This window comes from Lipotes vexillifer, unplaced genomic scaffold (genome assembly GCF_000442215.2).
Source record: "Lipotes vexillifer unplaced genomic scaffold, Lipotes_vexillifer_v1.1 scaffold241, whole genome shotgun sequence".
Lineage (NCBI taxonomy): Eukaryota > Metazoa > Chordata > Mammalia > Artiodactyla > Lipotidae > Lipotes > Lipotes vexillifer.
This window is the reverse complement of record NW_006784922.1, coordinates 6,517,991-6,543,457: the sequence shown is the minus strand read 5'-3', so window position 1 is coordinate 6,543,457 and position 25,467 is coordinate 6,517,991. Positions and strand designations below refer to the sequence as shown.

Below are 25,467 nucleotides of genomic sequence, written 5' to 3'. Positions count from 1 at the left end.
ACTCTTTCCAAAACTTTAATCTCAAGATTCACAATACAGTCCTCTGATAAAGCCCTCTTATCCTTTAGGAAATGACACATTTTGAAAGTTTGATTCTTGCTTTTAAAAGATTTTATTATGTTAGTGGGCTCTTGGGGATTTGAATTCTGCTAGGGCATTAACTTCTCTCAGATTGTTGTTTAAAGTATGGGACTAGAAATCTAAGGATGGGAAACACTCTCAAGATGTTAAGCTAGTCTTGGAGAAGACTCTGAAGAGTTTTCAAATAGATCTCTCATCTAGAATATTAACTTGGTTAAGAAAGATTTTGAGGGGATTCCCTGGTGGCGCAGTGGTTGAGAGTCCGCCTGCCGATGCAGGGGACACGGGTTCGTGCCCCGGTCCGGGAAGATCCCACATGCCACGAAGCAGCTAGGCCCGTGAGCCATGGCCGCTGAGCCTGGCGTCCGGAGCCTGTGCTCCGCAGCGGGAGAGGCCACAACAGTGAGAGGCCCGTGAACCGCAGAGAGATTCTGATACCCCAATTAAGAATCCCAAGATAAAAAATATTCTCTTGGAAGACAAAAAACAAGAAAATTTTATTTCTTACCGAGAAAGAGGTACACTTCCTGAAAGAATCTGAGAACAATTTCATACTTTCAGAAATACCCTTCTTTCTCTAAACTGTTAGATCCTAGACCATGGATGATCAAATCATCATGCTGTACACCATAAACTTATACAGTGATCTATATCAATTATTTCTCAATAAAACTGGGGAAAAAAAGGTTTAAAAAAGCTGGGGGCTAGGGCTTCCCTGGTGGCGCAGTGCTTGAGAGTCCGCCTGCCGATGCAGGAGACGCGGGTTCGTGCCCCGTTTCGGGAAGATCCCACATGCCGCGGAGCGGCTGGGCCCGTGAGCCATGGCCAGTGAGCCTGCGCGTCCGGAGCCTGTGCTCCGCAAATGGGAGAGGCCACAACAGTGAGAGGCCCGCATAACGCAAGAAAAAAAAAAAAAAAAAAAGCTGGGGGCTATGCAGATTTCAGTTCAATGTACAGAAAATCTTCCAAAAGTCAGACCTGAACAATCATAAAATAAAACTGAAATTTCCCATCACTGGAGATACTTCAGCATACACTAAATAACCTCTTAGCAGCAATGTTGTAGGCAGGAAAAAAAGAAAGAAACTAACATTTTTTCAGGGTATACTGTTAACTACTGTGCTAGGCATCTTTGTATCTCATTTAATCATCATGACAATCTTCTTATCTTAGAAATCATGAGAAACTTAGGTTCAGAAAGACTTAGCAATTTGCTTCAATCCTAACTAAATCTGGATTTGAATCAGCTGTCTGATATCAATACCTAAAATATCTCCACACAATTAAGCTACTTTTCAGTTTCTTTTAAATGTATCAAAATTGAATAAAGTCATTGGTCAATTAAGGCTGATTAGTAAAGGTTTACTTGTATTTTAACATAATACAAAAACTCACTAAATGTTCGTAATATCCTCCTACCATTTACCCGTATTTTAAAGGACGATATCTCAAATTAAGACTATTATGTACTAATTCATAATATATCCATTCAATATATGAGCTTAGGCACCAACTTATACATTATTATTATTGGAACTTCTAAATGTAACATCACCACTTAAGGATACTGTTAACATACTCCTCAAAAGTGTTCCATGGTCTTCCAAAAGACAAGACATTTAAAACATTCCTACTTATTTAAAATTTTAATATCAACTCCCAGATTTCTATTCTATTTGATTTTTCAAATGAATGACACGGTTTGCAAACATTAATGAAAATATTAGCAAGTATAAATCATAATTAAACTATATAGAGAGGGTTTTAAAGTAATTACCTAATGAAGAATAATTTACCTGATATTCAGAAAATAACTTTGTAAAGAACTGAACTCAGGCTCCTTTGATCAGAATAGAATAGTTGATTATTTTACAGTCAAACACCCTTTCAGTACAATAAAAGAAATTAGGATTATCTTTTCTAATGTTTCCATTCTTTTCAAGTAACTATAGCTATTAAATGATGCTAAAAAATGGGAAGAAAAGCCCTTTGATTTACCTGGGAAAATTAAAATTTGCAGTTTACATAAGGGGGAAAGGGATATCATAAAAGCGCAAAACTATTTCACAACTATTGTATCATTAAGAAAGTAAAACAGGGCTTCCCTGGTGGCACAGTGGTTGAGAGTCCGCCTGCCGATGCAGGGGACACGGGTTTGTGCCCCGGTCCGGGAAGATCCCACATGCCGCAGAGCGGCTAGGCCTGTGAGCCATGGCCGCTGAGCCTGCGCGTCCGGGGCCTGTGCTCTGCAGCGGGAGAGGCCACAACAGTGAGAGGCCCGCATACCGCAAAAAAAAAAAAAAAGAAAGTAAAACAGTATATGAAGAGAAAATGGCATTTTTATTGCTAGATGGTTTTTGTTTTTTAATTTTTTAAACAACTGTAAAGATCAATAAAGATATACACACAAATTTTCTGCCCTTGGGAAACCCTAAAGCCTAGGCCATCTTGGGTCCTTGCTTCTGGATATGAAATATTCTCTTTGTCCTCGTTATCCTATCGGTAATATCTCTCCACAGCTGTTTGGAATAAAGGATCATGATGGCCCAGGAGGAGAGGAGAGCACTGAAGAAGTCAAGAAGGAGCATCAGTGATTAGAAAGGTTACTTATCATTGTATCACACAAAGGAAAATTGAAAACCAACATATGGTGACCCTGTGGCCTGGCTCCAGGTATTTAGTAGTCATTTGAAGAAAGAGAATAATGTACCCTTATTTCAGCTTTAAATAGGTTAATCCTGTTATGTGGGTAATTTAAGTGCAAGAGATCTTAAAAAAGGCAAAAAAAAAAAAAAGGATTATATCTATATATATTTTTTGTTATATATGTATTTTATATATACATTAAATACACACACATATATACATATATAAACAAAAAACTAATCTAGAAATGCAGATTAAACAATTAATTATCAATTTGAAAGGGTTAAAAATTATTAACTTGTTTTAAAAAAATACTTCTAAGAAGCAAACCCAGAGTAAAAACTACTGATCTGTAAGAACACAAATGATTATGAACCTATGATTTTGGCTTGAAATTCAAGGAAAAATAAAAATTACGTCAACTTCTTGTCAAGTATATGCCTGATATATATGTTTGGACTCCAAAAGAATATTGAGGTGTTAAAACAATTCCATACCTTTTATTCCCTAAGCCCATATCAAACCATATTGTAGAATATTTATGCTACCTTAAAATCCTCAAGGAAAGTGATTCTACAATCTCCCTCAGTACAAAATTTCAATATTTAATAACTTGAAATTCTTCCTACCACCTAATCTACAACCTTCCAGCTGTAAAAATTAAGGCAACTGTGTTTTTTTATGCTCTTGGTGGGGAAGGAGAACAATTTGTTACCAGGAATCAAACTATAATAAATGTTCCAAAGCCTGAAAGTGATTTTGAAGCCAACATTTAGCTTTCTTTTTCACAGGCTATTCAAACTCAATTTCTTTAAACTTCCCTTATATGTACTTCTAAGTATTTCACTATTATCCTCTCCCAAGTTATCTGCATCTCTTAAAAATAAAATTCGGGGGCTTCCCTGGTGGCACAGTGGTTGAGAGTCTGCCTGCCGATGCAGGGGACAAGGGTTCATGCCCCAGTCCAGGAAGATCCCACATGCCGTGGAGCGGCTGGGCCCGTAAGCCATGGCCGCTGAGCCTGCGCGTCCGGAGCCTGTGCTCCGCAGCGGGAGAGGCCACAACAGTGAGAGGCCCGCGTACCGCAAAAAAAAAATAAATAAATAAAATAAAATAAAATAAAATTCGGTAGGTAGCCAACAGTACCCTAAAAAGACTAATAAAGTATTTTTATTGGAATGATTCTCAATCAGAAAGCAAAAATTACTTGAATCTTAGCTAATTGATAGTGATAAAATAACAAACAAAAGGGAGTAACCATGAACACATTAAAAACTGAGTCTAGAGACAAAAGAGGTCTGTCTTAAGTATACTCCACAGGGATAATACCCTGATTAGAGAACTCAAATATCTTATCTTTAGCAGGTTACCCTTACTCCAAAGATCTATACTTCAGGCAGACACAGCTTGATGGCATGCTTATTAAAGATATTAATTAACATGTTAAATAAAAATAATTTATACTATCCTGTATTTTAATTCTATGCTTACCAAAAAACTTTTGATAATAAATTTGTCTACCGGGTAGACTTCCTTAGGTAATAAAATGTTCAGATTTCAGTACAGTTGACTGAATATAAACAGAGGCTACATTTCTTACTATAAATTAATAAATCCAATTTTATATATAAACATATATATTCCCTTGATCTTTCATGTCTAATATTAGATCCTAAAAATCTCTCATAACTTAAAGTATGGAACAAATGTAGTACACTTAGCCATTTACAGATTATTCTATCATTAATCACTTAATTGAGGTATGTAGAAGAGAAACATTAAAAAGTTTAATGATCTGTAAGTAAAATAGAGCACTTGCCACAAACATATTTCCCCTGGAAAGATTCAAAATGAATGAGAAGTCTTAAAGTTTCCAAAGTAATGTCATATTTTCTTTTTGTATGTTCTGTTTCCACCACAATACACTGGGATTCTGCAATATTAAAGTCAAAATTATGGAGCCCACATACTTCTGTACATAAACACCTCCATTCATTTCATAAAATTATGGAGCAGCACCCTTCCATAAAATAAGAGTAAATCTGCAATTCCCTAGAAAAACAAGGGCATTGCTATAAGGGAGTATTATCAGTGGCAGAGTTGCTTTAGTACTCTGTGTAGGGTGTTTTTGGAGGGGAAGAGAAAAGAGAAGGGAAGAGGACACAGATCACTTTACAAAAGTCATCAATTTTCCAATATGGTTTTCCCAGATTACAAAATCATATTTGTTTCCTAAGATAATGTGTCTTTGAAATTCCGTGATTCTCTGCACATCAATAAGTTATCTTGGTTTCATTCACTAAAAATCTTTCAGTAGTTTTCCATTGCTCTTAAAAACCTAGAATTCTTAACATGGCCTATAATTTGGATCCTACTCTTTTCTTGCCTCATGTATATGATGCTTGCTTTGAGAGCTTCGGCCTCACTGGCCTTCTCTCAGCTCTTCAAATACACAGCCTCATGGTCTTCACAAAGGTCCTCTCTCCTCTCTCTCTCTCTCTCTTTTTTAACATCTTTATTGGAGTATAAGTGCTTTACAATGTTGTGTTAGTTTCTGCTGTATAACAAAGTGAATCAGCTATATATATATACATATATCCCTATATCCCCTCCCTCTTGCGTCTCCCTCCCCCACTCCCTATCCCACCCCACTAGGTGGTCATGGAGCTGATCTCCTTGTGCTATGCAGCTGCTTCCCACTAGCTATCCATTTTACATTTGGTAGTGTATATATGTCCATGCCACTCTCTCACTTTGTCACAGCTTACCCTTCCCCCTCCCCATACCCTCAAGTCCATTCTCTAGTAGGACTGTGTCTTTATTCCTGTCTTGCCCCTAGGTTCTTCATGACCATTTTTTTTTTCTTAGATTCCATATATATGTGTTAGCATACAGTATTTGTTTTTCTCTTTCTGACTTACTTCACTCTGTATGACAGACTCTAGGTCCATCCACCTCACTACAAATAACTCAATTTCATTGCTTTTCACAGCTGAGGAATATTCCATTGTATATATATATGCCACATCTTCTTTATCCATTCATCTGTCAATGGACACTTAGGTTGCTTCCATGTCCTGGCTATTGTAAATAGTGCTGCAATGAACATTGTGGTACATGTCTCTTTTTGAATTATGGTTTTCTCAGAGTATATGCCCAGTAGTGGGATTGCTGGATCATATGGTAGTTCTATTTTTAGTTTTTTGAGGAAGCTCCATATTGTTCTTCATAGTGGCTGTATCAATTTACTCCTCTCTCTCTTTACCAGATAATTCTTCTCACTCATTTATTCACCAAATATTTTATGAGCTCCTATTATGAGGCAGGCATTGTGCTACTCACTTTATAAATAGCCATGAATAAATAGGCAGGCAGTAAGCAAGATGAACAAGTAAAATACACAGTATGTTAGAAAGTAACAAATGGTAAGGATTAAAATAAAGCAAGGAAAAATGACAAGAAATGAGTGTGCTTGTGTACGTGTGTGCATGTGTGCATGCATGCATGCGCAATTTTAGATAAGGTTGTTAGGAAAGGCCTTACCTAGAAGATCACATTTAACTATTAACAAGCAATCAAATAAACAAAATGATTATGGATTGTAGTAAGTGCTATGAAGGAAATAAAAAGCATAATTTCCTTTATGCTTTAACTGGGAGCATAAATGTAAGTAAATGGGAGAAGCCTTTGCATATAGATGGATCAGACAGAAAATCTGTCTGAAAAGAAACTGCATGTGAGCTGAGATTGAAGGATGAGAACGAGTCAAAATGTGACCCTTAGAGTATCTTAACATGGTCCCCAAAGTACAGATGGTTCAGATTCACCTAAAGCACTATTAGCGTATCAGCTATATAGGATGGTATCATGGATGACATAGATATTCACAGAGGAAAGGGAAACATGTATACAATACCTGCCATGTGCCAGGTAAATGAAAAGCACTTTGCATGCTTGTCATACTCTTTAACTTTCTAAAGGTTTCAAGAACAAGTTAGCTGCTGTTCGCTGTAAAAAGTTGTTGCTGAGTAAACTCTGCTGGTGGTCAATGAACATTTAGGTTGCTTCCATGTCTTAGCTATTGTGAATAATGTTGCAATAAATATGAGAATACACACTCAAAGACTTCAATTCCTCTGTATATACACCCAGGAATAGGAATCCTAGATAATATGGTAGTTCTAACTTTAATTCTTTGAGAAAGCTCCATATTGTTTTCCACAGTGGCTGCACAAATTTACATTCCAACCAACAGTGTATAAGAATTCTCTTTTCTCCACATTCTTGTGAACACTAGTTATCTTTTTTTTTTATAATAACCATCCTAATAGGTGTAAGGTGATATCTCATTGCAGTTTTGATTTGCATTTTCCTGATGATTAGTGATGTTTAGCAACTTTTCATATACCTGTTCGTCATTTGTATATCTTTTTTTGAGAAATGTCTATTCAGTTACTTTGCCCATTTTTAAATTGGATTACTTGCTTTTTTGCTAAAACTGTAGGAGTTCCTTATACATTTTGGACATTAACCTGTTAGCAGGTATATGGTTCGCAAATAATTTCTCCAAATTCCATAAACTGCCTCTTCGTTTTGTTGACTGCCTTTGCTGTGCAGAGCGTTTTATTTTGAGGTAGTACCACTTGTCTGTATCTACTTTTGTTGCCTGTGCTTTTCGTACCAAGAAATCACTGCCAAGACCAAAATCAAGAAGGTTTTCCCCTATATTTTCTTCTAGTAGTTTTATAGTTTCGGGTCTTACATTTGTCTTTAATCCACTTTGAGTTAATTTTTGCATCTGTTGTAAGATAAAGGTCCAGTTTTATTCTTCTGAATGTGGCTGTCCAGTTTTTCCAAAGCCATTTATTGAAGTGACTATCCTTTTTCCATTGTGTATTCTTGGCACCCTGATTGAAAATCAGTTGATCGTATATGCATAGGTTCATTTTTGGGTCTCTATTCTGTTCCACTGGTAAACTGCCAAATGTATATTAATGAACCTACTCACAAAGAATTCAGGCAAGATTTTTCATAACTACAGATGTAGTCATTGATAGTCCCCACAATGACCACATGACGGAGATGGAAAGCTGACCACTACTGTAGTTCTGGGCCGGTCTGCAGATCATTGTTTAAAATCTTCCCTGACATCATCATTAGAGACCTGCTAGTTGAAAGAGGGATCATTTCATGATGCTTCAACACCAAATGTATCTCCTCACTAAAAGGCTACAGTGCTTTTCTAAACCTCCAGTGCTTGTGTTTAGCATTCATCTCAGGATACTACACTCAGATAGCCATCTAAATCAGGGCTGGTTTGTTTTTCCCTCCAGCTTCCATTTGAAGTATGACTTGTTTACCTGTCTGGATTCTCACCTTCAAAGCCACTATTATTTTTTAAAGTAGAATTTAGAATCATTTAAAATCTTAGGGATAATCCAGATAAAACGTGTGTTTTGGGGGTGTGTGTGTGTGTGCTGTCAATTGTGTAAACCCAATTTTTCAGGCACAAGCTTAAGAGGTGTAAGTGGTTGTAAAGAATCTGTTACAACCCAAGAAACTTTGTTAGTAATATATAGCACTAAACGTAGATTAACATTTTCACTTGCTAACAAAGAAATGAGAGACCATAGATGAGAATAATCTAACAGAAAATCTGTAATCACATTTGATCATAAATTTCAACCTACTAAGCTACAAGTATATACAAAGACTGTGATTAAAGTTTGACTGACTTTGCTGAGGGGAAAAGCAACCCAAGGGAAAAAAGAAACTAAAACCATACAGAAACAAGAAACAAGTACAGACTCTTCACAGAGAGACAAGAAATGCCAAAGTTTTACTCAAGGCTCTAGATCTTTAGATAGTTGCACACAATCTTTGAATCTAGCGCACAAAATGTGCTGCCAAAGCCTACTAGGAATAATAATATACTTGTCATTCAAGGGATATTTTAAAAAATCACTTTCTTTTGTACTGTACCCAAGAAGAATAATTGGTACAGTACAACGCATATATTGTTTAGTCTTAACTACCTTAAAACTTAATTCCTTTTATTGTTATTATTTTTAAAAAGGGATTTTAAATACACTGTGTAAAAGTTGGAACTAAGCCTTAAACTTGCTTTTTAAATATTTTTTCAATTTTTTTGACAAACTCTTCATTTAAAAATCCTATTCTTTCACTCAACATGCTTTTATTGTGTATCTACTATAAACATCTTCCTATATTAGACACTGAAATCTTTCTCTATGAAACTTAAAAAAGAATTTTTTTTTTTACATTTTTTGAGATAGACACTGAGACTTTTTTAGGCAGACAAGAAGAGTCAATCATTATACCTCCATTTTTTTCCATAGCAATTTTCCTTGTTTCTCTATTTGGGTTAATGTCATCTTGTCCGCACTCAGTTATAGTGTTAGAATGTGGGCAGTGGATAAAGCAACTTGAAATGACTCAATACTAAAAGTATAAGTTAAAATAAAGGCTCCTAGCCAAAGTAAAAATGCCCTTAACCCAATTATTAGAGTACCAGAAAAGGTGGGGAGTCAGGGAGGTTTCAAAATCCTAATATTTCAAAGACAAACAAAAGTTGGTATTGTAAACTCAGAACTTAAAAAAGGAGTACGTTAGAAAATTTTAAAATTCTGCCCAGAACCCTCACAAGACATTTGAAACTTGTCTAATTAAGGATTACTCAAACATTTAGAAATAGATATTGTACAAATTATATCAGAAAAAGAGCAGTGTTAAAGGCCATATTTGTGTTAATACTGTTACCAGAGGTAAACTACATTCATTAAAATTCCATCTTAACAATTGTGTCATGAAAAACACATATAAATGACTAAACATAAGGATTAAGACTTCTTACCCCATATTTACATTGGCGGGATGTTGCTCCATACTGGAAACGGCATTGTTCATCAGCATCATACACCTGACCTGGGGCCACAGCTGGATAAAGAAAGTCACGCTTGGGAGGCTCATTATCAAGGCAAGTACCACGGCCTGAACTGTTCAACATAAAGGATCAAAGGAAATTAGGTACACTGTGGACTATTTCAATCACAGTTATGAAACCATGTGTTGAGCTCTTTGTTTTAATAATTGATGCATGAAAAACAATATATTCTACAAATAAATAATCATATGGCAAAATAGAATATCTTTACTAAAACTTGAATAAGAGCTCCAATACTTTTTTCCAGCACCAAGACACAATATAAGCATCTCACAAAACAATCTAAAAATGTCATGTTGGCCTTTAAACACTGATTTAAACTAATTTATGAAGGAATCAAAACAATTTCATACTGCTCTAAGCTTCTTGTTTGTTTTCAGTGGAAATATAACCACATCTGGTAGTAGAATCAAAAACATAAAATGTGGGAAAAAAATTGTGGTTGTGATCCTTAAAGACCTAATCTATATACTTCCACCTTGGGCAGAACAAGAGATGCTGTGGTAAGACATGTCCAAAGCTTCTTGAAATATTTCAATAACAAATGGGCTGAATGACAGATGAGGCCGAGATCCAAAGTTGTCCTCTCAAGTATATTAGAAGTGTTTAGTCTCTCAAAAATTTCATATTTCATCTAGGATCATCAGAGTTGGAAAAGAGAATGTTCTCCTCTCTATATAATTTCTGATTTTCAAAGTATGCTTGCACTAAAACATAATATTTTAATTCAGTGGAACAAATAACATAAAGATCGCCAAAAGCCAGAGAGAATATCTTAGTTTAAACAGCTTTATACTTTGCTAAATATAATTGTTCATTTTTATTTAGTCAGTGTGTATAAAATAGGACAGATGCTTTTTTACTTTCATTTCACATGTGAGTAAGTTAGAATTTTTAAAGAATTCCTATGCCAACATTTAAAAATTTTTTCCAACATTCCTGTCAATTGTGCCAGCACTTGTGTTTTTTTTCCCAAATCTTTTCCATCCACTTTGCCAAAGGAAAATAATTTCACAAGTAGAAGTTCCTCAACTATTATTTAGGACAGTACGAATTTTCATTTATAGGTAAGTAAGAAAGAACCATGCATAATAATGTTTCATATTCACTCCAAATTTTATCATATTCTTAAAATGCAAAAGCAAATTTGTTAAATAAAAATGTATATTTGCACAGTAGCAAATAAATACCTTTAAAAAACTGAACCATACTATGCATAAGGTGATAGATTCAAAGACCCAAAGGATAAAAAATTATCTTCTTTATGCCCTTTTTCTTTCATTTATGCCCCTCTTGATTAATTTTTTAAACAATAAAAATATTTAAATGGAATATTAAATGTGGTACTGAATAGATGGATGTTATTACTGGCTATTATAATAATTTCATTTGTCACTGCTCTAGGTGTCTAACTAATAGAGAGCAACTTTTTTTTTTTTTTGAGAACAACTTTTTTTCACCCAACTATCCAGATTTCATGACAGACTGCTTTTTATTTTCTGTTTTTTGTACTTTTAGAAATTGTCATGTACCTCAGCAAGAAAAACTATTTCTAAGTGAATTTTAAAAATAGTAAGTTCTTTCTATTTCATTATGTAAAATATATGGGTATGCAAATTTTAGGCAAATGTAATTCTACTAGTAAATTCAAAATTTTTATTAAGGTTAGTGATAAAGTGGTCAATGTGGAAAAGTATAATGGAAGAAGAATTTATGAGATAATTGTATTAGTAGTTTAATTTCCTAATTTTCCTCCTAAAATATTAGTTTCATCTCTATCTACAACAAAACTATAAAAGTCTATCTGAAAGGAGCTAAATATATAATAAAAATAAAATATCAAGCTAAGTTCTATATAAATCAATGGGAAAATTTTAAGCACTGAAGTACTTAAGTACAGGATCCTACTGATAAAAATATTTGCCAATAGCATAACAAAGAAAGTATAAGATATATTCACCTAAGTGGCACCAACTCAAAATCCATTAAAAATTATTGTACATAATTACTTTTATTACTACAGAAAATTAACCTAAAAACTTAGAGGAAGAAGTATGTGGACCCCCAAAAAGAGTTTAAGATTGGGATAACCTGAGTATCCTGAGGAAAAAATAACCTGAGGAAAAAATTCTTTCCTGATAGCAAACTGAGAATTGACTTAACCCAGGAGGAAGCAAGAATAATTGCTTCATTTAAAGTTCTTGTTCCCAGGTATTAATGGTCTTCAAATCACGGTTCACGTTCTGTAAAAAATACCAAATCAGATGACCATTGCAGGAGCCTCCAGACGACGAAGTAATGGCATGAACTGTGGTCACCTGTGAGAAAATTCTTCTGAGAAAGTCTATCCCAAAAGTGATTTGTGTTTCAATTCTTTGGAAATAACTATTGCTTTGTATTAATGTGGTCTAGTTAAATATCTAGACATCTCATTCTCTCTTCCAGTATATTTTTGCAGAAGAACAAAACACCGTATGAAATACAATAAGTGAAAAATTATATAGATCTTTAAATAATGAACATGTATTTAGGAATATGGCATCAACAAAGACCTTTTAAAATGGGTTTGGCTATATTTGTACAAAATATCAATGCTTGCAAGTCAAGCGTCTTACCTACTAGTATTGGCTCCAGGATACCAAGTGTGGGATACGTGCAAGGTTGATTTAAACTGTTTGTACATTTTGGGTAGAAAATGTACTACATATTTTCCTTCTAGTAGCCATAAACATTACATACAGTAAAACCTTGATTAAAGTATTTGGGGGGGTGAGATAGTTTTCATACTTTAATTCTTAACTGAGGGTAAGCTACGAAAATATTTTTTTTTGCATAATGTTACTAAAACTTGTCTGCCACTTTCCTGCTACTTTTAAGTAAGTTAAATCTATAGACCACAATTATTAATTAACTCTTAGAAGATAATAATTCTGGATATGTTCATGCCTCTGTACCATCAATTACCATTATGAAATATCACAGATATAGGTATGGAAGGTAGAGGACATGAATCTGAGAGATGTATATATAACCCTAGGAGTGCTTTTCTTTTTTTTCCTTAGAAAATTTCCCAGTTTTCAACCTCAATCATACTCCTCTTTGTTTCCCCAAGAATTAACAAATATTCTGATTTTTAAAATAATAATTTCTTTGGTTTTCTCAGTAATTATTTATCTCCCAATTATTCATCTGCCTGCTCTTGGATTCTATATAAAAGGAGTCATACTATAGGTTTTCTTTTGTGACTTCATTCTTTTGCTCAATATTATGAATGTGAGACACATCCATGTTGATGTGTGTAACTGTAAGCTGCTCATTTACATTGTTCTTTGATATTCCATTTAAGACTATGCCACAGTTATTTATCCATTCTTCTATTAATAAACATTTATTTCTAGTTTCTGGAAATTGCAAATTATGCTGATATAAACATTTTTGTATAGTCTTCTGGTACCAATGCTTTTCTTAAAAATATTAGGTATGAGTTATTTTCTTATATTTTGTAATTGTCTCCTTTTAACAAAAAGAAGTTCTGAGTAATTTTTATTTAATCTAGGGTTCTAGTTAATCAATATACAATTCTTATGATACTGAGCCTAGGGTTATTTATGCTACTATTTTCAAATTAATAGTGGTAATATTATATATAAATCATCTTGAATTTTCTCATAAAATACCACTTTTAAGTATAGCTGTTTTGTGCCCTGGTGTCATATGTGAATTTTTTCACTTAGAAAACATAAACCTCACTCATTAATAAATGAGACGAAGAACACTGTAGTTTCCATATATGAGATGTTATTACAACTTACTGTTGTTAAGCATAGATACATTTGTCCTGAACAAAACTGTATACATAAAAAGTGGAACTATGATGAATTCCCTAGCAGCATATATTTCACAACTAAAAGCCCAATCCTGATTAATATCTACAGCATTATAGGTAATTATTGAATTAATACACTCTACTTTTGTTTATGCTTCTAAGACAAGGCAAAAAAATGTCTATTAGTTTGAGAACATGCTTTTCCCTTGATTATGAAATTAGTAAATCAAAGTATGTTTACATTTCCAGAATCCTTGCAATATGATAGCAAAGTCATGTTTTATGTATTCTACTTCTAATTAGAGAAGTCTTATTTACATAGTTCAAAAATTAGCCTTAAAAATAGGTACATGAGCCAGAGTTGAGTCTTCAATGAAAATTTACAGATCCTTATGTAAAATACGGTCTGTTGGCTTTGTTTCCAGAACACATGAAGACGTACTCCTAATTGAAATTTTAGATTTATTTTTCACTTAAACAATTATACTATAAAGGACAGACCTTCAGTCTACAACACAGTGGGTCAATTTAAGAAATAAATCTTTCTATATAACCCTGCACATATCTTAACAGTTTCTTAACAACAACAACAAAAAGTTAACAGATAATACCATCTCCTACTTTTTCCCACAAAATTGTGCTAATATACCTAAATTAAGCAAAAATGAATTAGGTTAACTCATCTATGACAAGTCAAGTGTCTTACCTACTACATTCTCATAAACTGCTCTATCAATCTTCACAAAACTAACAATATTATTACCTTCTAAAATGAGTTACTCTAAGTCAGACCTTTCTTTCTTGCCCTCTATATGACTAGGATGCTTGAATACAACTGAACTTGAGGCTTCCAATATACAAACACTATTCTAGTAACGTTTACTAAGTTATGCTCTTTTTTTCCATATGTAGTTATGACTTATCAAAGATATTTATAGGTTAGAGTGAAGTCCCAAAATGTGTCAGATAAATGGAAGGAGAAATCTGTTTTGCTAAGCTGTTTTGGGGTTCCACATAAAAAAGAGGTCCCAACTATAAAATTTGTTTTCTCCCTAATAAATTATTGATAGCGACTTTCAAAGGTAATTGCTATAGAGGAACTGTAAGCACCTTGCTTGTCCTGTTCATCTTATATCACTTCTCTTGCAGCTCTACTTTTCTTCCTAGTTCATCTTCAGCCATAATGTTGCTTCTCTTTTTTTTCAGCTTCCATCCTTTCTGTGAAAATGGCTAGTCTGTATTTAATTTGGAACTGTAGGAAATTTTGCTATGGATCTCTGACAGTTCAAACAATATAACAGACTTTAATTTAAATAGAGCAAGAGTTGATTCACAGAGGCCCCAGGATTTTTGAAGACTATATGAAATTACTCTGTACTACCACTGAGTGGTGGAAAATGTATGAAAAACTGGACTAAATTACTTCTGGCTGCCTTCCACTGCCTGGTAAATTAGCCCACAGACATCAATGAGTGTGAGCCATAACACCAGGTTCATCTTCTCTAGTTTCTAAATAAATAAGTAAGTAAATAAATAAATAAGTCCCGCAGGCAGATAGGAAGGACACTACCTGCAAAGCCGTCGTCGAAAACATCAGAAGCTGGCATAACACGTCCATTTTAACGGTAATGGGTTCTTTATTATTTAATCAGGACGGCTTCTGGGCGATTCATGAACCACTTATTGAATCACCGAGTTTAAGAAATCTGAAAAAAAATATTGGGAGTTGGTAAACACCATCTCCTGATTGATCAATAGCACCTAGTGTTTCAGAATGACACGAGAGACTTTTTACTCTATTGGCATTTAAAGGCCATGAAACTGTTTTCAGTTGAACATAGTGAATAGTGAATCTCTATAAATCATAGAAAGCTCATTGTTAAAATCCACCATCATCTTTGGCCTATACAGTCACTAAGTAGAGAAAAGTATGCATTCTGTTGGCTGGGCTGCAGTTCCTAAACAATTCATCTTTCAAGATTTCTTTTTCTTGAGAAGAGAAACGAAAATAAAATGTTATGACTCTTTTTGAGCCAACTATAAAACATAAATGTAATCTCAATCCCTGATCAAAATATCACTGTATTTTTTTAAATATCACACATAGCTGTTAAAGCAATTAAGTCCACTGCATTAATAAAGAGGAAAAAAGAAATCCAAGAAAGTTACTATTATGTCTTTGTGCTCCAGTGAACTGACTTTTTAAAGGGCCTTGTGTTTAAAAACTTTATTGCTTGGTCAAATTACAATCAGAGTTGTTCAGTTTACTATTAAAGAGGGGAAAAAAAAGCACCAACTTTCCCCAAAATCTCTACCCATTGTCTTTCACATCTATCTTTTACTAATGGCTTTAACTTTGTGAGCATTCCCATGAAGATGCACAACAGAAATATTTTTATAAAATACAGGATAATTAAACCCATGACAACCCTGTCAACACTAATCATGCTTACACATAGAAAATGCAAAGAGGCAATAAGGCTTACATAATGCTTTTTGGATTAATTCTTTCAATTAATTCAATCGAACACTTTATTGCAACTAGTAATAATTTTACATCTCTGACAAAACCAGTGGTGATTTCTTGACTGTATTTATCAGCAATTTAGGGATTCCCTTCTGGAGTTTAACGGCCTTCATAGAGCTTTAACTAGGCAGGGTCTGGCAAGAGATCAAAACCGGTCCTTGTGTTTAGTATACAGAGATTGTCCTAGCAAATGGGCTGTGCAATAGAAACAGGATAGAGGAGAGAGAAATGGTACTCGGGAAAAAAAAAAAAAGCAAGTGGAGGAAAGCCTTCAAAAATCCACAGGAATACTGAGCATGCATACAGTTTGTCTTTCTGGTGGTAGACACTAAGATTCCATTATAAAAACATGAGCCAAGTCAAGGGTGAAATTCCAGACTGGCTTGACTTCTGGGGAGAGGAGATCTTCAACAATGTTTAATATTTAGGTTATATGATCTCGTTAAAAACATCTCAGAAAATGATATTGCTAGTGCTTTCTGTTAATTACTACCAAAAGATGTCAAACAAATTCTCTGTGGTCTATCTTTATAGCCCTTTAACCCAGTTTTGGCACAAGGCAAGTACAGTGTTATAATTAATCTATTACTAACATTAAAAATTGTTAGGTTATAGTATGGTTATTCAGAAGAGCTACCTTCTAAAATAAATTTCTAATTCCTTCAATTTCATCATCACATTAATTAATTCAAAAGAGCCCATTTTAAACATTTATCTTTTGATCTTTGATTGAGTAAAGCATTGTGCTCGGTAATTGAAAATCTCTTGTTTGTGGCTTGTAAAAATATGTAACTATAAGTTTTAAGAATATAATCTGGCTATTAGCAGATATGAACCAAAATTTTAATGAATAGTGTTGCCCTATATAACCTATCTGAATTTCTAAAATTTTACACTATAATCATGTTAAGGTGAACTTTGAACGAAGACAATTTTTAAAAAGAATTTTTGTTGCTTGCCTGTACTTTATGTATGACTCACTTTTTCACAAAGTATTTAATCTCTCCTCCTCAGAAAAAAATGGCACAAAATAGTTGAAGGTAATGATAGAGCAATAGTGCTTAAAACCTCAATATTATTTAAAATAATACTATACCACTTAATGAATGTCTATTAAGTGTTTTATATACATTACAGTGTTATACAAATTATTTACATGACAACCTGATGATGTGTGTAATACTACCTAAACTCACTCAACAAATGAGGTCACTGAATATTAGGAAGGTTAAGTAATATGTCCAAGGTCACACTGTTAGGAAGTGAGACCTAAGTCTATCAGTTTCCAAAGTCTAATCCTGGAGCCCAATGCAGATGACATGTGGAAAAACATCTGCTTTCCTAAACATAGTTATACCTGAGCTAATTTATATTCTTCATACTTAAATAACCAGACTCTTGGAATATATGTTAAAGGACCAGCAAAGAAGTTCTCAAACTGTAGAAAAGATGAGTCACTATAATAAATTTTCAAAGACAAATTTTCATTTTCTCATTTTCATTTCCTGGGCGTTGGTTTTTTGTTGTTGTTGTTTGTTACTATTAGATACTTTGGCATTCCTATAGAACTTAGTTTTTTTACCAACAAAGTGAAATATGTAATCACTGAATTAAAGCTTGGCTTCTGCACTATTAAATTATATAAATCTAAATTCTTTCTGATATTGCTTCCCATTTATTTAACATTTCTAACACTCACATCATCAACCCCTTTTACAGCCTCGCTTCAGTTCCCCTAATCTGTTCAGTTTGTGTTCTGTTTGAGTATGCAGGAGAAAACTTGCCACAATGATATAGTAAACTATTTTGGGAACAGCCTGAAATATGGGAACACCGGGCCCTATAAAAGTTACTCATTATGCAAAGTTTGAAGCACTACATATTAGGCTTCTATCAATGGCTTACTTCTGGAGCAATTCATCATCACTCTCCAGAGATTACTTACTCTAGAAAGCTGGTGATATAGTCTCGACTGCAGGCAGACCAGGAAAAGGGATTGGTATTTGCAGTAATGTGAGCTGCCATAAGTTTTGCTGCTTCATGACCTTTCGTCCCACAAGAATTTCCAATTCCATCATGGTTCATACCAAAACTGTTTCAACAAGGAAGAAACATAAGAAACATAAAAGAAAAAAATAAGAAAAAATAAAACAAACAAACCCTCAATACATCCTTTATTTCGTTATTTGATCATTTATTAGCCTTATCAACATATGGCTTCCATCAAGATAGACCAGGTCCTCTAAGGAAATACAGAATTAATGTTAAAGAGATTAAGGAATAATTCAATGATACAATATATTTCTAAATCTCTTTAAATTTATCATATACTCTCAAATGTTATCTCATATGATACAGTCTCTCCTTGAACAGAGAGGGGATATATATTAATTCTAACTTTATAGATGAGAAAAACTGAGATTTACTAAAGATAATTAACCTATTAAAGATCACACAGTTAATAAGTGTTGAAATTGTTAGTAGAACCTACCTCTAACATGCTAGAGTTCAAGCTACCTCACTTGCTGAATCCAAAAGGGAATTATGAAAAGATAGTTATGACCCATAGAGTTCTAGGTTATAGGCCAAACATAAAAGTCCTTTTTCTTATTAATATGGATAAAGGAGAATTAAATACATTATGTAATTTATGTTTGTGTGTGTATGTGTCTTCAAAACACCTTTTGAAAAATCATGATACATTTAAGGATTATGAATATAGCCTTTTCTTTACCATGGCCTCCCTGATTTTTTAAAGCTTTTCTTTGTCATTTTTTCCTGTGTCCTGTAGCCATGCTTAGTGTTATCAATGTGATTTAAAAACATATCTCAATGATAAATCATAAAATTTTTCTGTAAAGGATCTACTTACTGCATATGAATAAATTTAAGCCTTTCATCACAAGTAGCCAGAAGTTTAGGTGAAAATCACTAAAAAAAATCCTCATTGTGTCCACTGTGACATTCTAATAAATGCACCATGATATGTGTTCAAGGGAATAAGTAATTTGTGTGACATGAGTATAATACAGATAAGAATAGTTGCTGGAGAAAAATTTGGAGAGATAGTTGAGAACAGATAATCACAAGATAATAAATGAAAGTAAATACTGATACTTTTGGCAGTGTACAGACTTTGAAGATTTGTCAGAAAGAGCAACTGAGGATTTCTGAGTAGGAAAATATGGAATTGACCCGTATTTTAGACAGATCATTATAGTAATTCTGTGGTGGAAACAACAGAGTGGAAAGAGAATGGAGCCAGGGAGCACAGAGAGAAGATGATACCCAATTAAGAAATGATGTAGGTCTGAACTAGGGCACGGGATAGAGAAATGGGATTAGATTTGAGACATGTTCAGGAAGGTGAATGAACTGGCCTTCATAAATACAATATAAAAGAGCTATAATAAAGACATATAATATGTCCGTGTATGGCGGAGGAGGGAGGAGGAACTAATAATTCAGGTATAGGGACTAACATAAGCAAAGGAAGACAGTCATATGAGAGCCCTTCCACATAACCAAATAACCTTCCAAGAACATCAATACTTAGTCTTCTTGTGTTTGACATCAACACACTCAAGTCAACCACTTCTAGGAACATAATGGTGGAATTTACTGTTTGTTGAATTAGACATATATTCTATGAAAACAATCAGCTATAGATTTACATTAAAAATTCTTTACTATAAATTTATAATTCAATAAACTTAATATTCTACATTTCTCTCACAGGTTGATGCTACGATGTGATTACTACTTTGATTCTTCTCAAATGATGACACTGATAGCTTAAAAAATATTATTTCCTTTAAGTAGTAGTCTCATACAAATCTCTGAGTAATATTAAGATAGTTGTAGGCAGGCACAGATAGCTTTCAGAAAATCACTTTTGAGATTCCCAACTTCCTTACTTACTCTTTTCTAAAAAAAAAAGTAAAGCTTCTTTTGAAATCATATTTCTCCCACGTTATAAAAGAAAGACTTATCTTTCAGTCATCCATAATTTTACAATAGTTCATTGCCTCTGGCTATAAAAAATGAGTGTCAAGGAAAGAGACAACTGGAAACATTTAAGGTCAGCACTGAGAAAAAGAATGACTTTATTGATTAAATAACATATGTAGTTTCTTGTTTGCATCAAGTTTATAGGAAGATGTAATCAAATTAACAGCTGATGGGTTGTTAAAAAATTTGATGATAGATCACCATGGTTACATTTTGACAAAGAATTCAAAAGGAGCTCAAAGAACTGAGTGATATTTCTATAACAAATTCCTTTCATCTTATCTATTTACGTATGTGATCCAATTTTCTCAACATTCACATCTATAGAAACAAAATAAAGAAACTGAATTGGTGCTAAAATCCTGCCTCATTCTAGCAGTAATGAAGTAACGGCAGTAATTGAAAATATACATTTAAAGATACATCTTCTAACAAAAACTTTATTTTTATATTTAATTATTAAAATTCATAATATGTATATATTCTTCTAATCAATTATTAATAATTGGAATGTAATGAACATATAATTCAGAAAAAACTTTTTATGATCACAGGAAATGTTAAAAATGTAATTGCAACTTAAATTTCTTTGTTACAGAGATATTTGATATAATTAAGCATAAAAACATATTTTAAAAGTATATTAAATATTAAAATAGGGCTTCCCTGGTGGCGCAGTGGTTGGGAGTCCGCCTGCTGATGCAGGGGACGCGGGTTCGTGCCCCAGTCCGAGAAGATCCCACATGCCGCGGAGCGGCTCGGCCCGTGAGCCATGGCCGCTGAGCCTGCGCATCTGGAGCCTGTGCTCTGCGGCAGGAGAGGCCGCAACAGTGAGAGGCCCACGTAATGCAAAAATAAAAATAAATAAATAAATAAATACAGAAACTCAATACTAAGTGTAAACTCAATACTAAGTATAAGAATAATATTTAGGTGTGAGTAAGAAGTTTAAGAGTCAAGAGAGTACTTGATTTGCCTTTTTTAATAACAAATGCAGCTTTTCTAAAATAAAAAAAAAGAGAGACCGAAAGCTGAGCCAAATCAAAAAAAAAAAAAAAAAAGAAATATTAAAATATACATTAGGATTGACATTCTGGGAGGGAAAGGAAGAGCAGACATATTGAGTTAAAGGAGGGAAAAAAGATGTAAATTTTGGCTATAAAAGAAGAAGCTTTTAGTGTATTTTTTAAATAATCTTTTAAAAACTATTTATTTATTAATTTGGCTGCACAGGGTCTTAGTTGCAGCACGCGAGATCCTCATTGCCGCATGTGGAATCTAGTTCCATGATCAAGGATCAAACCTGGGTCCCCTGTATTGGGAGCACAGAGTCTTACCCACTGGACCACCAAGGAAGTCCCCTGTTAGTGTATTTTTAAAATGCATAATGATGGTTACCAAATTGCTATGGCATTTAGATTCAATCAGGTATATTTAAAGGAGGTTTTTATTTTTTACATATTAATTTTTGCAGTAGTCTAGAAATTCTATCCTTTGCAATTAGTTAGACATAAAAAATTTTGGACATCAACTGAAAAATAAACAATAGGGTACATAGTTTTTAAAACTTCAGAAGTATAGGGAGGAGATATGGGGATATTTGTATATGTACAGCTGATTCACTTTGTTATACAGCAGAAACTAACACACCATTGTAAAGCACTTATACTCCAATAAAGATGTTAAAAAAAAATTCAGAAGTATATATGAGAAAAGATTTAAAAACTAATGAACTCAAGTATCTGAAGAAGTAAACCTTAAATTCTATTTCTACTTACAATCCTTACAGTTTAAGTGTCAGATGCAGAAAGCTGTCTTAAGGATTTCAGTTTCAGGTGTCTAAGAGAATGTATACTTTTGCAGGTTATATTTAAAACATAAGAAATCCCAGAAATGACCTGACCAATGCCAACTAGTTCACTAACAGTGATGCAGGGGACAACAGGTTCGTGCCCCAGTTCAGGAAGATCCCACATGCCACGGAGCGGCTAGGCTCGTGAGCCATGACCGCTGAGCCTGCACGTCCGGAGCCTGTGCTCCACATCGGGAGAGGCCACAACAGTGAAGGCCTGCGTATGGCAAAAAAAAAAAAAAAAAAGATCCCTCTAATACACTGACCAGGCTGGAGAAAGACTGTGTGTGTGTGTGTGTGTGTGTGTGTGTGTGTGTGTGTGTGTGTGTGTGTACACATATATATTACAAAGGAAACTCTTATCAGTGAGGAGTTTGTCAAAAGAAATGAAACTTACTAATGATTAGAGAAAATAAACGAGTCTACTTTAAACCATCATACTGGCAAAAATTAGAATGTTACCTAGGACTAAGTGTTGACAGTGGTGTAGAGAAACTGGGATCTTAGCACGCAACAGTTATAGTGTGGTCAGGCAGCAGTTCCAGAGAGCAATTCAGCAGTATTTGGTCATATTAAATAGAGGAAACATTATGACCCAGCAATCCTGTTCTTGGAGAGATATCCCAGAAATATTCCCAAAGGGAACATGTATGAGGATGTTCATGACAGAATTATTTATGATAGCAAGGAGTTGAAGACAATCTAGGTGTTCGTCACTGGGGAATGGATAAATAAACTTTGGCAGATGCATATTATGGAATACTAAGCAGAAGTTGGAAGCAACAAACAAGATAGATGTCTACACATAAATATAGGTAGATCTTAAAAACACTGAAAAACATGAGAAAAGGAACAAGGTCTATAGCACTATATCATACATGCAAACAAAAATTACATATATCTTATCAAATAACAAAGAAAGGCCAAGGAATTGTTCCAGATTAAAGACTTTAGAGACATTACCAAATGCAACAGAAACTGGATTGCAAGGGGAGAAGGTTATAAAAATACTGCTGGGACGATTGAGGAAATTTGAATAGGACTATATATCAGATAATAGTAGTGTATCAATGTTAAACTTTCTAATGTGATAATTACACTCTTACGTAAGAGATTATCTTTTCTTCTCAGGAAACAGATGCTGAAATAGTCAGGGATAGGGGACATGTCTACAACTTATTCTCAAATAGTACAGAAAAAAACACATGTACATATACAAAAAGAGAGAGAAAGAAATGTTGCAAAATATTAACAATTTTAAAATCTGACTCAGGGACACATAGGAAATCTTTCTACTGTACCAATTTTTCCATAAGTTTGAAAACATTTCAAACTTAAAAAGTTAAAAACTAGGGCTTCCCTGGTGGCACAGTGGTTAAGAGTCTGCCTGCCAATGCAGGGGACACGGGTTCGAGCCCTGGTCTGGGAAGATCCCACATGCCATGGAGCAACTAAGCCCGTGTACCACAACTACTGAGCCTGCTCTCTAGAGCCCATGAGCCACGGCTGCTGAGCCCACATGCCACAACTGCCGAAGCCCTCACGCCTAGAGCCTGTGCTCTGTAGCGAGAGAGGCCACTGCAGTGAGAAGCCCATGTACTGCAATGAAGACCCAATGCAGCCAAAAAAATAGAATAAAATAAAATTAAAAAATAAAAAGTTAAAAAATAAACACAGACATATATAAAACAACCTGCAATATTTTGCAAGGATACATATGAACTCAAATATAGATATCAAATATATTAAAGGAGTTATCTATGGGAGGGAAGAAATGGGAGTGGAAAATGGGAATATAGAAATACATGCACATATATGAAACAAAAAGGGTCCTTGCTGGGACTGATAATGATGTTGTGCCAAGAAATAAGGATAGACAGATAGATAGAAAATAAACTCAACTCTCTGCTCTTGAGTTAAAAAATAATAATTAAAAAAAAAGAAGAACAAAAGAGAGTTTGGTGAACCTGGCGCCCACCCCAGTGAGTGAATAGTGATAACGAGAGAATACTTCCATGGTTGGTTTTATGTGTTTAATAAAAATAATCATTTAATTTTAATAAAATTAATAGATTAGGCAATGATTCTCATTTGTGGAGGGTTAGAGAAAGAGGGAAAATCAGGAGAGAAAGTCTTCCTTAGGCCTCTTGTGATTCCCCCACATTTTGCTGAGTATGCCAAGTCTGCAAGGCCTGCTCTTAACCCAGGCCATTCCTCAGGACAACCTTAGGAAATGAGGTAACATCTTCCCCTGAACAAAGTACGTTTACTTACTAATTGCTATAAAACTATTAGAGTTCCCAAGCTCAGTGTTTCTCAGTTTGTTTGTTTGTTTGTTTGTTTTTGTGGTGCGTGGGCCTCTCACTGTTGTGACCTCTCCCGTTGCGGAGCACAGGCTCCGGACACGCAGGCTCAGCGGCCATGGCTCACGGGCCCAGCCGCTCCGCGGCATGTGGGATCCTCCCGGACCAGGGCACGAACCCGTGTCCCCTGCATCGGCAGGCGGACTCTCAACCACTGCGCCACCAGGGAAGCCCGTTTCTCAGTTTTGATGCAAACTCACTACATGTGTGGCATTCATCTGGGCCATAGTGTGTTGCCCATGTGGGATTTGGGGCCAAAAGGAACCAAAATAAATATGCTGATGCTTATGCTGCTTGCTGTGCTGAAGTCTCTGATCCAGGAATCTCATGTCTTTTGCTAGCATCCATGCAACAGTAATAAGCTAACTTATTAGCTTATAAATAAGGTAAAATCAAATCTCAAACTCAATGAGAGAGAAGCTTGTAGTTGATTAGGATAACATACCCAATTATGGAAAGCTAAGTAATCCTGAAACTAAAGCACTTCAAAATTAGTCTTAATTTTTCAGAAAATGAAGCCCAAAATCTATTAAAACAAAGTAAGTTATTTCCCAGGATATAAATTATATGTTGAAGATTTTCAACTAAATCTCCCAGGGGAAACAAATGAAAGATCAGAAATTCTCTTTCTCATATCTTAGTACTTCTGATTTATTTCAAAAGTTTAAAGGACACTCTTATTTCTACATTTTGAGTAAAAAGTTTTCCCTTTTCCTCTAAGATATCACCCAAAAGCAATAAGAAAAATAAGAAAAAAACCCACAAACTTTACATTTAATGAAAAGTAGGAAACTTCTAAAACCATAAACCACCATATCGTAATGTATGTGGGAGGATGATTGAATACAGAAAAATTAGAGGAATGTGGAAAGACACACAGAGGGGACAACAAGAAGTGATCTAAGCTAGAACGAGTAGAGCATGTTCTCCAAAGTTAAATGCAACAATCTGAGGGACAAAACCAACAATACTTTCTTATAAGCAATTGGTGTAAGGGTGCAAACTGTTGGAATATACACCCTTGTTCTAGCTGTCAGAGGAAGAGTAGATGGGGCTAACTGGAGAGTCATAAAAACTATTAATTGTAGGAATCAGTCTCTCAGCGAGGAAACGTGAAAGAGAGATTCTACCTTGACAGCAGTTGTTAAAGAAATACAGGGTTAAAGAACTTGAATCATGCAATACTGTATATCAGTA

At 34.5% G+C, this 25,467-nt stretch overlaps 1 protein-coding gene across 1 annotated transcript in view; it reads right to left on the bottom strand.

The window, feature by feature from the left end:
* The window catches only part of ADAMTS6 (ADAM metallopeptidase with thrombospondin type 1 motif 6), a 281,449-nt gene that overhangs the window by 103,805 nt on the left and 152,177 nt on the right, over positions 1-25,467 (bottom strand). Inside the window, exons 10-11 of the mRNA XM_007457112.1 lie at positions 17,990-18,136; positions 9,602-9,743 (exon numbers count right to left, since the gene is read on the bottom strand). Of these exons, the coding sequence (XP_007457174.1) occupies positions 9,602-9,743; positions 17,990-18,136 (289 nt within the window). The remainder of the gene's footprint in view (positions 1-9,601; positions 9,744-17,989; positions 18,137-25,467) is intronic.